This window comes from Canis lupus, chromosome 5 (assembly GCF_048164855.1).
Source record: "Canis lupus baileyi chromosome 5, mCanLup2.hap1, whole genome shotgun sequence".
In the NCBI taxonomy this organism is placed as follows: Eukaryota; Metazoa; Chordata; class Mammalia; order Carnivora; family Canidae; genus Canis; species Canis lupus.
Window position 1 is genome coordinate 50996193 of NC_132842.1, and position 12853 is coordinate 51009045.

At 35.6% G+C, this 12853-nt stretch overlaps 1 protein-coding gene across 3 annotated transcripts in view; it reads left to right on the top strand.

Annotated features, from left to right (window-relative positions):
• Positions 1–12853, top strand: part of RNF180 (ring finger protein 180) — a 193086-nt gene that overhangs the window by 161165 nt on the left and 19068 nt on the right. Inside the window, exon 7 of one of the 3 annotated variants that reach the window (XM_072826621.1) lies at positions 12297–12335. The exons of the other annotated variants lie outside the window; for them this stretch is intronic. Within the exon in view, the coding sequence (XP_072682722.1) occupies positions 12297–12307 (11 nt within the window). The 3' untranslated portion in view covers positions 12308–12335. Of the gene's footprint in view, positions 1–12296; positions 12336–12853 lie in introns of those variants that run through there. 3 annotated transcript variants of the gene reach the window in all.

A 12853-nucleotide genomic window follows, 5' to 3' on the forward strand; every position in this document is an offset into this window, starting at 1 on the left:
AGAAAGGTACGTTTTTAACTTTATTACCTAAACCAAACCAGTTTCCTGAACGTACTGATTTATCATCACCTTTGTCTATCACATTTGATATTTTCAGGCCTTTAGATTTTTCCAGTCTGATAGGTATAAAATGGTATCTCATTGGGTTTTTAATTTCAATCTCCTAATCACTAATGGGGAATAAACACAGCTTTATATGCATATTGACAATTGAGTTTCTTCATCTGTGAAATCCCTATATAAATTTGTTCATTTCCCTGTTGATTATATTTTTCTTATTAATTTTTGAGAGTTTTAAAATATTTTCTGGTGACTTCTTTTTCTCTTAGTTGTATAAATAGTAGCTACCATCTCCCAGTTGTGGTTTGTTTTTTGTCTTTACAGTATATTTTAATAAATCATGGCTTTGTGTTTGTTTCACCATCTTTCTGGTCTGTATTACCTGCCTTATGAAATTCTTCTCTTTCCCCAATATCAAAAAGATATCCTCCTGGTATTTTTCAAATAGTTTAAAAATATTTGGAATAGACTTGTGTTGTTGTTTTTTGAATTTTGTGAGGGTTTTATTGTTTGCTTTGCTATATTGTAGGTAGGGATCCAATTACCTTGGGATTTCTTCCCATTTAATCTTTTTCACTCACGATTTATTGAAAATAATTCGTTTCCCCACTGATGTACACAAGTCTGTCATAATTTATATTTCCATGTATGTGAGCCTGTTTCTGAGGTCCTTATTTGTTTCTCTTGTCCTAATTCTTTGCCAAAACTGTACTTTTTAAAATTAAGTATAGGTGAACTACAATGTTCTATTAGTTTCAGGTGTACAACATATTGATTTGACGGTTCTGCTCTAACCAAGAGGATTCTTGGTTGTATATTTTTTTTCCTTCAGCACTTTGAATATATCATGCTACTCCCTTCTGGCTTGCAAAGTCTCTGCTAAAAAGTAGCTTTATGGGGTTTCCCTTGTATGTAACTATTTTCTCTTACTGCTCTTTTTTTTTTTTTTTTAAGATTTATTTGTGAGAGTGCATCCACATGATGGGGGGAGGGGCAGAGGAGAGAATTCAAGCACACCCCTTACTGAGAATAGAGCCTAATGGGAGGTGTGGTCTCATGACCCATGAGATCATGATCTAAGCAGAAACCAAGAGTTGAATGCTAAACCAACTGGGCCACCCAGGCACACTTCTCATAATGGTTTTAAAATTCTCTTTATCATTACTTTCTGTCATTTTTACTGTTAATGTGTCTTGGTATAGTTATGAGCTCATCTTGTTAGGGACTCCCTGTACTCTCTAGACCAGGATATCAAAGAAATTTTCATCTATTTTTTTTTCTTTAGATAAGTTTCATAACCCCATTTCTCTCTCTCTTCTCCCTTTGGGATCCCTATAATGTAGATGTTATTACTCTTAATAATGTCACAGTTTCCTTAACCCATTCTCACTTTTTTTTATTAATCTTTTTTCTTTCTGCTTTTCAGCCTCATTGCTTTCTTAGTATCAGTGAATAAAGCTCATATAAACTTTTACAGAATTCATTCAGCCATGTCTACTAGAATAGACCTATTCCCTTTATCCTATTAAGTGGTATATTGGAAATATTGATGAGTCAAGCAGAATTTTTTTTTCTTTTCAAATTCTTATTTAAATTCTAGGTAGTTAAAACATATTATAATACTGATTTCAGGAGTAGAATTTAGTGATTCATCACTTACATGTAATACCCAGTGCTCATCATAACAAGCACCCCCCTTAATACCCATCACCCACTTAGCCTATCTCCCACCTCCCTCCCTCCATCAACCCTCAGTTAGTTCTCTGTCATTAAGAGTCTCTTGTGGTTTGCTTCCCTCCCTCTGTGTTTTCCTTCCCATATGTTCAGATGTTTTGTTTCTTAAATTCCACAAATCATATGGTATTTATCTTTCTCTAAGTGACTTATTTCACTTAGCATAATACCCTCTTGCTCCATTCATGTCATTGCAAATGGCAAATTTCCATTCTTTGTGATGCCTGAGTAATATTCCATTTTGTATATACATACATACACGCACTATATCTTCCTTATCCATTCATCAGTCAATAGATATTTAGGCTCTTTTCATAGTCTGGCTAATGTTGACAATGGTCTATTAAACATCAGGGTGCATGTACCCCTTCAAAGCTGTATTTTTGTATACCTTGGATAAGTACTTAGCAGTGCAGTTGCTGAGTTGTAGGGTAGTTTTATTTTTAACTTTTTGAGGAACCTCCATACTGTTTTCTAGAGCAGCTGCAACAGTTTGTATTCCCAAGAACAGTGCAAGAGGGTTCCCCTTTCTCTGCATCCTCACCAACATCTGTTGTTTCCTGTGTTGTTAATTTTAGCCATTCTGATAGGTGTCAGGTGGTATCTCATAGAGGTTTTGATTTGTATTTCCCTGATGATGAGTGACGTTCAGCATCTTTTCATGGATCTGTTAACCATCTGGATGTCTTCTTTGGAAAAGTGTCTCTTCATGTCTTCTGCCCATTTCCTAGTGGATAATTTGGGTTTTGAGGGTTGAGTTTTATAAGTTCTTTATAGATTTTGGATACTAAACCTTTATCAAATGTTATTTGCAAATATATTCTCTCATTCTATAGGCTGCCTTTTAGTTTTGTTGATTGTTTCCTTTGCTCTACAGAAACTTTTCATCTTGATGAAGTCCCGATACTTCGTTTTTGCTTTTGTTTCCCTTTCCTTCTGGCAGTGTGTCTAGTAAGAAGTTGCTATGCCAAGGTTAAAGAGGTCACTACCTGTGTTCTCCTCTGGGATTTTGATGGTTTTCTGTCTCACATTTAGGTCTTTCATCCATTTTAAATTTATTTTTGTGTATGATATAAGAAACTGTTTCTGTTTCATTCTTCTGCCTGTGGCTGTCCAGTTTTCCCATCACCATTTGTTGAAGAAACTTTTTCCCATTGGCTATTCTTTCCTGCTTTATCAGAGATTAATTGATCATATAGTTATGGGTCCATTTCTGGGTTTTCTATTCTGTTTCATTGATCTATATGTTTTTGTGCCAGTACTATACTATCTTGATAACTATAGCTTTGTAATATAGCTTGAAGTTTAGAATCATGATGTCCCCAGCTTCACTCTTCTTTTTCAGGATTACTTTGGCTATTCAGGGTCTTTGTAGTTCCATAGGGATTTTAGGATTGTTTGTTCTTGCTCTGAGAAAAATACTGGTGGTATTTTGATGGGGATTGCATTACATGTCTAGTTTGCTTTGAGTAGTATAAATATTTTAACAGTATTTGTTCTTCCAATCCTCAAGCATAGACTGTTTTTCCATTTCTTTGTGTCCTCTTCAATTTCTTTCATAAGTGTTCTGTAGTTTTCAGAGTATAGATCTTCTACCTCTTTGGTTAGGTTTATTCCCAGGTATCTTATGGTTTTTGATACAACTGTAAATGGGATTGATTCCTTGGTTTCTTTTTCTGCTGCTTCATTATTGGTGTATAGAATTGCGATGTATTTCTGTATGTTGATTTTGTATCCTGTGACTTTGCCAAATTCATGTGTTAGTTCTTGCAAATTTTTGGTGGAGTCTTTTAGGTTTTTACAGAGTATCATCTCATCTGTAAAGAGTGAAACTGTGACTTCTTCCTACCTAGTTTGGATGCCTTTTATTTATTTTTACTGTCTGATTGCTGAGGCTAAGACTTCAAGTATGTTAAATAGCAATGGTGAGGGTGGACATCCCTATCTTGTCCCTGATGATTGTAAGGGGAAAAGCTCTCAGTTTTTCTCCATTGAGGAGGATATTAGTTGTGGATCCTTCATATGTGGCCTTTATAAGGTCGAGGTATGTTCCCTCTATCTCTACTTTGTTGGTTTTTATGAAGAGTGGATGCTGTACTTTGTCAAATGCTTCTTCTGTATCAATTGAGAGGATATGGTTCTTACCCTTTCTTTTTTTAATGTGGTATATTATGTTGATTGATTTGCAAATACTGGACAAATCCTGCAGCCCAGGAATAGGTCCCAATTGATTGTAGTGAATAATTCTTTTAATGTATCACTAGATTCGATTTGCTAGTATCATGTTGAGGATTTTTGCATCCATGTTCATCAGGGATATTGCCCTAGCATTATCCTTTTTAGTGAAGTCTTTATCTGGTTTTGGAATCAAGGTAATGCTGGCTTTGTAGAATGAGTTTGGAAATGTTTCTTCCATTTTTTGGGGGGAGGGGGACATTTAAGAATAATAGGTATTCTTATTTAAATGTCTAGAAGACATTTAACATCTGGAAAGACATTTCCTGTGTCTGGAAAGCCATATAGCCCTTGTTTTAAGTTTGTTGGAGATTTTTGATTACTGATTCAATTTCTTTGCTGGTTATGGGTGTGTTCAAATTTTCTGTTTCTTCCTGTTTCAGCTTTGGTAGTGTGTATGTTTCTAGGATTTTGTCCATTTCTTCCAGATTGCCCAATTTGTTGGCATATAATTTTTCATAATATTCTCCTAGAATTATTTGTATTTCTATGGTGTTGGTTGTGATCTCTCCTCTTTTGTTTCTGATTTTATTTGGGTCCTTTCTCTTTTCTCTTTGTTAAGTCTGGCTAGGGGTTTATCAATTATATTAATTCTTTCAAGAACTAGCTCTTAGTTTCATTGATCTGTTTTTTTTCTGTTTTTATATTTTTTATTTCAGCTCTATTCTTCATTATTTCCCTTCTTCTGCTGACTAGGCTTTATTTGCCATTCTTCTAGCTCCTTCAGGTGTAAGGTTAGCTTGTGTATTTGAGACTTTTCTTCCTCCTTTGAAGTAGGCCTGTATTGCAGCATACTTCCCTCTCAGGACTGCCTTTGCATGCATCATTTTCATTTGTGTTTGCTTCCATATATTTGTTTAAAATCACTTCTTTAATTTTCTGATTAAATCTATTCATTCTTTAGTAGGATATGCTTTAACCTTCATGTATTTGTGGTCTTTCCAATTTTTTTTCTTTTTCTTTCAATATTTTATTTATTTATTCATGAGAGACACAGAGAGGCAGAGACACAGACAGAGGGAGAAGCAGGCTCCTCACAGGGAGCCCAATGTGGAACTCAATCCTGGAACCGGGATCATGCCCTGAGCCAAAGGTAGATGCTCAACTGCTGAGCCACCCAGGCATCCTTTTCCAATTTTTTTCTTATGGTTGACTTCAAGTTTCATAGTGTTGTGGTCTGGACATATGCATGGTATGACTTCAGTTTTTTTGTACTTGTTGAAGGCTGAGTTTTGACCCACCAAGTGATCTTTTCCGGAAAAATGTTCCATGTACACTTGAGAAGAATGTATATTCTGCTACTTTAGAATGAAATGTTCTGATTATATCTGTTAAATCTGTCTGGTCCAGTGTGTCATTCAAAGCCATTTTAGCCATTCAAGCCATTAGCTTGTTGATTTTCTATTTAGATAATCTGTCCATTGTTCTAAAATGAGTCTCTTGTAGACAGTGTATAGATAGGTCTTGGTTTTTTATCCATTCTGATACCTTGTACTTTTGATTAGAGCATTTAGCCCATTTGCATTCAGAGTAATTGTACACAATAGTACTGATTCTTAAGAATAAGATAAGAATTGATAGAATTGATAAGAATTGATAAGAATCAGTACTATTGTGTCACCTGTAAGGTTGGTGTTTCTGGTGATATTTTCTGTTTCTTTCTAGAGTTTGTTGCTTTTGTTCTTATTTTCCCCTACTCAATATATCTTGCAGGGCTACAAACCCCGTTAGTTTTTGTTTGTCTGAGGAACTCTTTCTCTCTCCTTCTATTCTGAATGACAGCCTTGCTGAATAAAGTATTCTTGGCTGCATATTTTTACCGTTCAGCACATTGAATATTTCATGCCACTTTTTTCTGGCCTGCCAAGTTTCTGTGGACAGATCAAAGCAGACATGTTTTAAATGTTTTTCTTCCTACAAATTCATATTTTATATTATAAAATGGGTAATGTGGAAAGGAATGGAAATATTCTAGATAAATATGAGCTAGCACTTTATGTCTCTTCTCAGGAACTAGTGCAACTAGTCAGTCTTTGTTCTCTTATCTGAAGTGTGTACCATTTCCAGGCATTGTATCCTCAGTTTATCAGTATCCTGTTAACATGATTTCCAGCTATTCCATGATGGGTGGTTCCCTAAGAAAACACTTTTACATAAATATACATGTAAAGCTAACTAATGAAGAGGTTTTACCAAGATCTTTTGCAGAAAAGAAAAAGTTCCATGTAGATTTTTTTTCTGAATATACTCGAGTCAAAGAAATGAAAAAAAAAGTGATGATTTATCAATCTATGTCTTATTTTTTCTGGCAGATACAAACCATGGAGGTGAATTTCAGGCATCTGAGATCTATTTATGACAATTCATTCATTTCTTGTAAAAGCCTGGGGAATTATTTTATTTGTTCATAATTTTATGCAAAGGTGTTAGAATAATTCTGCAAGTTTATACATGTTCAATATAAATAAGGAATACCCACATGGAAAAGAATGCCTATCCATAATAGAAAACAAAACAGTACATGCTCGAACAGCAGGAGTTTGAATATAACCCAGAAATCTGCCTTCTCAGAAAGTTGGGGGTAAGTCAAGGAAATTTTCAAATATGCCAGACTCGGTGATGCCTTATAGCAGAAAGTGCATTAACCTTTATGTTTCCTCTGAAACTGGAAGAATTTTATTAACAATTTTTTGAAAGGGCTTACAAATTCCAGTGATTCTTTTCCTTTTTATTGATTTTCCAGGGGCAAAATCAGACCCTGTTCCTGATGTAGGATTTACTCGGGAGTTTTAAATTTATTGCAAAAGCCAACCAAGTATCAAAGCCTGACAATATCATAGACTACTTTAAAAACAAGTATTTACATGCATTCCCACTAAAATGTAAAGCATAGATTATAAGAAGCTAGAGAGGATACATAACTGCTCCAAACAGTACACAAATAGCATCAACAATCACACTCAGTGACAGACTTCTATGTTTTTCTTATCACATGCAATGTCAGGGAGCTCACTACCTGAAAAAGCAAGTTTGTACATTTTAACAACTCTATCAGGCAAATTTCTGTTTTGAATAAAATCTCCCTTCTCACAGTTTTCTTTTATTGGTTCAGGTATGTCTTAATCTTGCTTCATGTGACTGTTCTTATAATATACAAAGACACATTTGATGTCCTTTGCAAGTCTTCATTCCACAGGCGAAGTATTCACATTCCTTATGGAACCTGGTTTCTAGGTTGCTTTTGTTCTTATTTCAGAGATAAGTAAGTTTCAGAGATAGTTTCAGAGATAGTCTCCTGTTTCAGAGATAGTAAGAAGACTGGAAACCATGCCAATTGGAAACTGGATACTAATAAACTGAGGATGAAATGTCTAGAAAAAGCAGTTTCCAAGGGGAAAGGACTAAAATTGACAGAGTCATGTCTTCAACTAGTACCCGATAAAAGGTGTAAACTGTTAGCTCACATTTATTTAGAAAATTTCCATCCCTTTTCGCATGACCCAGTGTTATTCTGGTGTTGGGTCACTGAATCCATGGTCTCTAAGGCAGAATAGTTTGGTTAGGCATTGGATTCAAAATTAGAAATCTTTTCTGTTTTAAGAAATGAGTTATGATCCAAATGAATTGTAATATAGATCATACATTTTGTTCAACCATCACCATTCCATAGCTCTTATTTTAAAAACTACCAGCACTTTCATTCTCACTCTTTCTCTCAATATGCACACATACTCACACAAATGTCATCCACTTTATTGTTTTGCTTGTATAGAAATTGCTTTATTAATTCCATATGAAGTTGGATGTTGGAAAAAAATACTACCTTCATTTACAAACACTTGGATATATAACATAAATGTATGCATATGCACATAAATTTAAAACCCACCCACTGACCACCAGGCATCTGAAATTAGCACTAGAGACAGATTCTCATGGTAAGAGAGGGTGGCTGCATCTGACCTTGGCCCTGAGCTGACAATTTTAATTGCTTTCCCTAATACCACTGCTTTCCCTAACTACCCTGCACAATAAACTACACAAAGTTAAACTGTTGAAACATAATAAAGATGATTCTGGTACTGGACAGACACTGGGTTTTTTGAACCTCTGATTGAGAAAGGCTAGAAAGAAAGTGAAGAAACTCTGCACAGCTCAATTCAAATGGACTGTCAATGTCTAACAAATGGTGTCATTTAATTAAAAAAAAAAAAAGATTTCAGCAGTTTTCAAGTGTTCTAATGTCTGACCACTCTATGGTGACTTTGTTGGGGCAATGAGAAGTACACGTATTGGTTATGAATCATTCTGGGAAATTGTGGTCAATTTTGGAATAAAAAATTAAGATTAAGGAGGTGGACCTTAAGAGAAGTAGTGGAAAACTTAATCCATCACTGGGAGACTTAGTGATGACTTTAACCTATTCTCTGATCATGGCGTGTGGTATACTCTTTTGAGTGATGACAGAGATAGGGAGAGTAAAGGTACCCTGACGGTGATTCTGGGTCTGTGCAATAGCTGTGCAACACAAATATTGTTTATATTGTATTGCACCTTTTATCCCAAATGATCTGGAAATGTGAAAGATTTTAGTAGACCTCCACTGTATTGTAGACCTATTATATATTTGAGATATAGTGACAAAATGGAATGCAGGGCTGTTCTCTCTTGGTTTAGCATTGGAAGAATAACAATCTCATTTGATCACCAGCAAAAAAGAGGGAGGGGGGGGGTTCATGGCACCTGATTCAGAGCACAAAAATGAGAAAATAGCCCAGAACCTTGAAAAATAGCAGAAATAATAAGTCAAGCTTATTATTTCTGGTAATAACAGCAGTAGAGATTTCTTCTTCTGGGATATAGAAGATATAATAAGATATATTAAAGTATAATTAATTATAAGAGTAATCAATATCAATGGTACTATCTTGGGGGGATGATAAATTACAAAAATCATATTAATAAATCAGAGAGCTATAGAATTTTAAAAAGGCTAATTGAATTAAAATTCCATTGTGGGGAAAGCCTTCCAGGAAAGTTCATATTGCTGGCTCTTTGCTTCATTGGGAGTATTTACTAAGTCTGGGGATTATCTCAGGATCAGTCTTGCAATAAGCAGAGGACTCTACTAGGAGTAAGAGAAATGAGCAGAAGTTTCAATAACCATATGGACTGGCATGCCAGATTGGAAAAACTGTCCAGACATATGGCAGATTTTCCCCATGAGACATTTGCTAAGAGCTGTGGCAGTACCAAGGACTAAGTAGTTGGCCCCAAAAAGCTATTTCCTGAGTCTTACAGAGTTGAAGAATCAAGTTATAGTATAGAAAGGGGCCTACCATAAATATATAGTAAGAATTCTCCTTAGGAAATTTCCCTTAATTTTAATTTCATTTCATCTTAATTTCAGTATAGTTAATATACAGTGTTAGTTTTAGGTAAACAATATGGTAATTCTACAATACTCTCAAATATTCAGTGCTCATCATAGTAAGTATACTCTTGATCCCCTTCACCTATTCCATCCACCCCATCCCACCTCCCCTTTGGTAACTATCAGTTTGTTCCCTATAGTTAGTAGTGTGTTTTTTGCTTTGTCACTTTTTCGTTTGTTTTTGATTCTTAATGAATTATATGAGTGATATCATATGGTATTTTTCCTTTTCTGTCTTATTTCACTTAGTTTTACACTCTCTAGTTCCATCTATGTTGTTGGAAATGGCAAGATTTCATTCTTTTTATGGCTGAGTAATATTCCATTGTAGATATATGTGTCACATCTTTATCCACTCATCTATCAGTGGCCACTTGGGTTGCTTACATAATTCTGTAATAAATCTAGGGGTAATAATAAACATAGGGATGCATATACCGGTAGTAGAATCAGTGGATCAAATTGTAATTTTATTTCTAATTTTTTGAGGAACCTCCATAGTGTTTTCCACAGTGGCTACTGCAATTTGCATTCCCAGTAATGGTGCGCAAAGGTTCTTTATTCTCCACATCCTTGCCAGCACTTTTTTCCTTGTTTTTGATTGAAGCCATTCTGACAGGTGAAGTGATATCTTATTGTGTTTTTGATTTGCATTTCCCTAATGATGAGTGATGTTGAGCATCTTTCATCTGTCTGTTAGCCATAACATCTTTTATATGTCTTCTTTGGAAAAGTGTCTTCTGCCCATTTTTAAATTGGATTGTTTGTATTGTGGGTGTTGAGTTGTATCAGTTCTTTATATATTTTAGATACTAACCTCTTATCAGATGTCATTTGCAAATAGCGTCCCCCATTCAATATGTTTTTTAGTTTTGTTAACAATTTCCTTGGCTATGCAGAAACTTTTTTTTTAAGATTTTATTTATTTATTCATGAGAGACACAGACTGAGAAAGAGAGGCAGAGACACAGGCAGAGGGAGAAGCAGGCTCCATGCAGGGAGCCCGAAGCAGGACTCAATCCCGGGATTCCAGGATCATGCCCTGGGTCGAAGGCAGGCACTAAACCTTCGAGCCACCCAGGGATCCCCTATGCAGAAGCTTTTTATTTTGATGTGGTCCAAGTAGTTAATTTTTGCTTTTGTTTTCCTTGCCTGAGAAGACATATCCAGAAAAATGTTGCCATGGCCATGTCAGAGAAACTTCTAGCATTTTTATGATTTGATCTCACAGTTAGGTCTTTCATCCATTTTGAATTTATTTTTTGTGTATGGTGTAGGAGAGTGGTCCATTTTCCCTAACACCATTTGTTGAAGAGACTTTTTCCAATTCCCAGTACTATTTTGAATAGAAATATTTAGGATGGAAATCCTTGTCTTGTTCCTGATCATAGGGAAAAAGTTCTCCGTTTTTCACCATTGAGTATGATGTTAGCTGTGGGTTTTTCATACAAGGGATTTATTATGTCGAGGTATGTTCCCTCTAAACCTAGTTTGTTAAGGGTTTCTCTCATGAATGGATGTTGTAATTTGTCAAATGCTTTTTCTGCATCTCTTAAAATGATCATATGGTTTTTATCCTCTGTACTGTTTTTGTGGAAGGCCTGTATTGCTATAAGCTTCCCTCTTAGAACAATTTTGGCTGAATCCCAAAGACTTTCATTTTCATTTGACTCCATGTATATCTCTTCTCTCCGGGTTTGGTGGTTTTCTTTAGTGATATACTTGGATTCCTTTTTCTTTATTTTTTGTGTCTATTATTGGTTTTTCTTTTATGGTTACCATTAAGTTTCTATATAACATTATTAAGTTGATGGTCACTTAAGTTTGAACTCATTCTTTACTTCTCTCCCACATTCTAGGTATATGGTGTCATACTCTACATCTTTTTATTTTGTGTCTCCCTTGACTGATTTTTTAAAATACATTTAATTTTAGTGTTTTTCTGCTTCCTACTCTTCTTACTCCTACTTTTATGGTCTTTCCTTTCTACTAGTGGTGATAAATTCCTTTAACTTTTCTTTGGGAAACTCTTCATCTCTCTCCTTATATTTTGGTGGGTTTTTTAAAAAGATTTATTTATTTATTTATTTATTTATTTATTTATTTATTTATTTATTTTAGACATAGAGAGAGAGAGAGAGGCAGAGAAACAGGAGGAGGAAGAAGCAGGCTCCATGCAGGGAGCCTGACGTGGGACTCGATCCCGGGACCCCAGGATTGCGCCCTGGGCCAAAGGGAGGTGCCAAACCGCTGAGCCACCCAGGGATCCCCCTCTCCTTATATTTTGAATCATAGCTTTGCTATATAGAGTATTCTTGTTTGCAGGGTTTTTTTTCTTTCAGAATTTTGAATTTATCATGCCACTCTCTTTTGGCTTGGAGAGTTTCTGCTGAAAAATTTCTCTGTGTCTTCTGGGCTTTCCCTTATATGTAACTATTGTATTTTCTCTTGCTGCTTTAAGAATCTCTCCTGATCACTACTTATTGCTACTTTAATTACTATGTGTCCCGATGTAGAACTTCATGGGTTAATTTCTGTTTATTTCGCTAGATTCATGTCTTCAGATGAATTTTCTGCCCCCTTTTCTCTCTCTTCTCCTTAGGAGATCGCTATAATGTGAATGTTATTATGTTTGATGATACACTGTGTTCCCTATGCTATTTTTGTTGTTGTTGTCTCCTATTCAGCTTGATTTCTTTCCTTTATTCTTCCTTGAGGTCACTTAGCCATTCTGCTGCTTCCTCTAATCCACTATTTTATCTAGTATGTTTTTAATTTCAATTATTGAGTTCTTCATCTCTGATTGGTTCTTTTTTGTTCTCTTTTTACTTAGGGCCTCATTGACATTCTCCACTCTTGTCTTTAGTCCAGTGAGTATCTTTATGACCATTACTTTAAATTCTCGGACATATTACGCATCTCTGTTTTATTTAGTTCTGTTGCTATGGTTTTGTCCTGTTCGTTCATTTCCAACATATTCCTCTGCCTTCTCACTTTAATTATCTGTATTTGTTTTTTGTGTGTGTGTTAGGAAAGTCAACTACAACTTCTGCTCTTATAAGTAGTGGTCTTATGGAGAAGAAGTCCTACAGTGTCCTACAGTGCAGTGTCTCCTGTGTGTGTTGGGTGTGTCCCAGTGTTGTGGGTCAGGAGCCATTGCCTTTCATGTGCAATAGTTCTCTTTGCCTGTTTTGGGCAGTGTTTGGTCCTTGTGTTGTTAGTGAGCTAATCTGGTGGCCACTTTGGGCTTGAGCTGAGTCAGAGCACATGTTTACCAGAGATAGGGTAGCACCCAACTGCAGAGTGCTTTCCTTGTATTGTCCTCTAAGAAGCTTCCATTGGTTGGTGGGACCTGCAATCTGACCAGATGTCTGTCCCCAACCCCCTGCT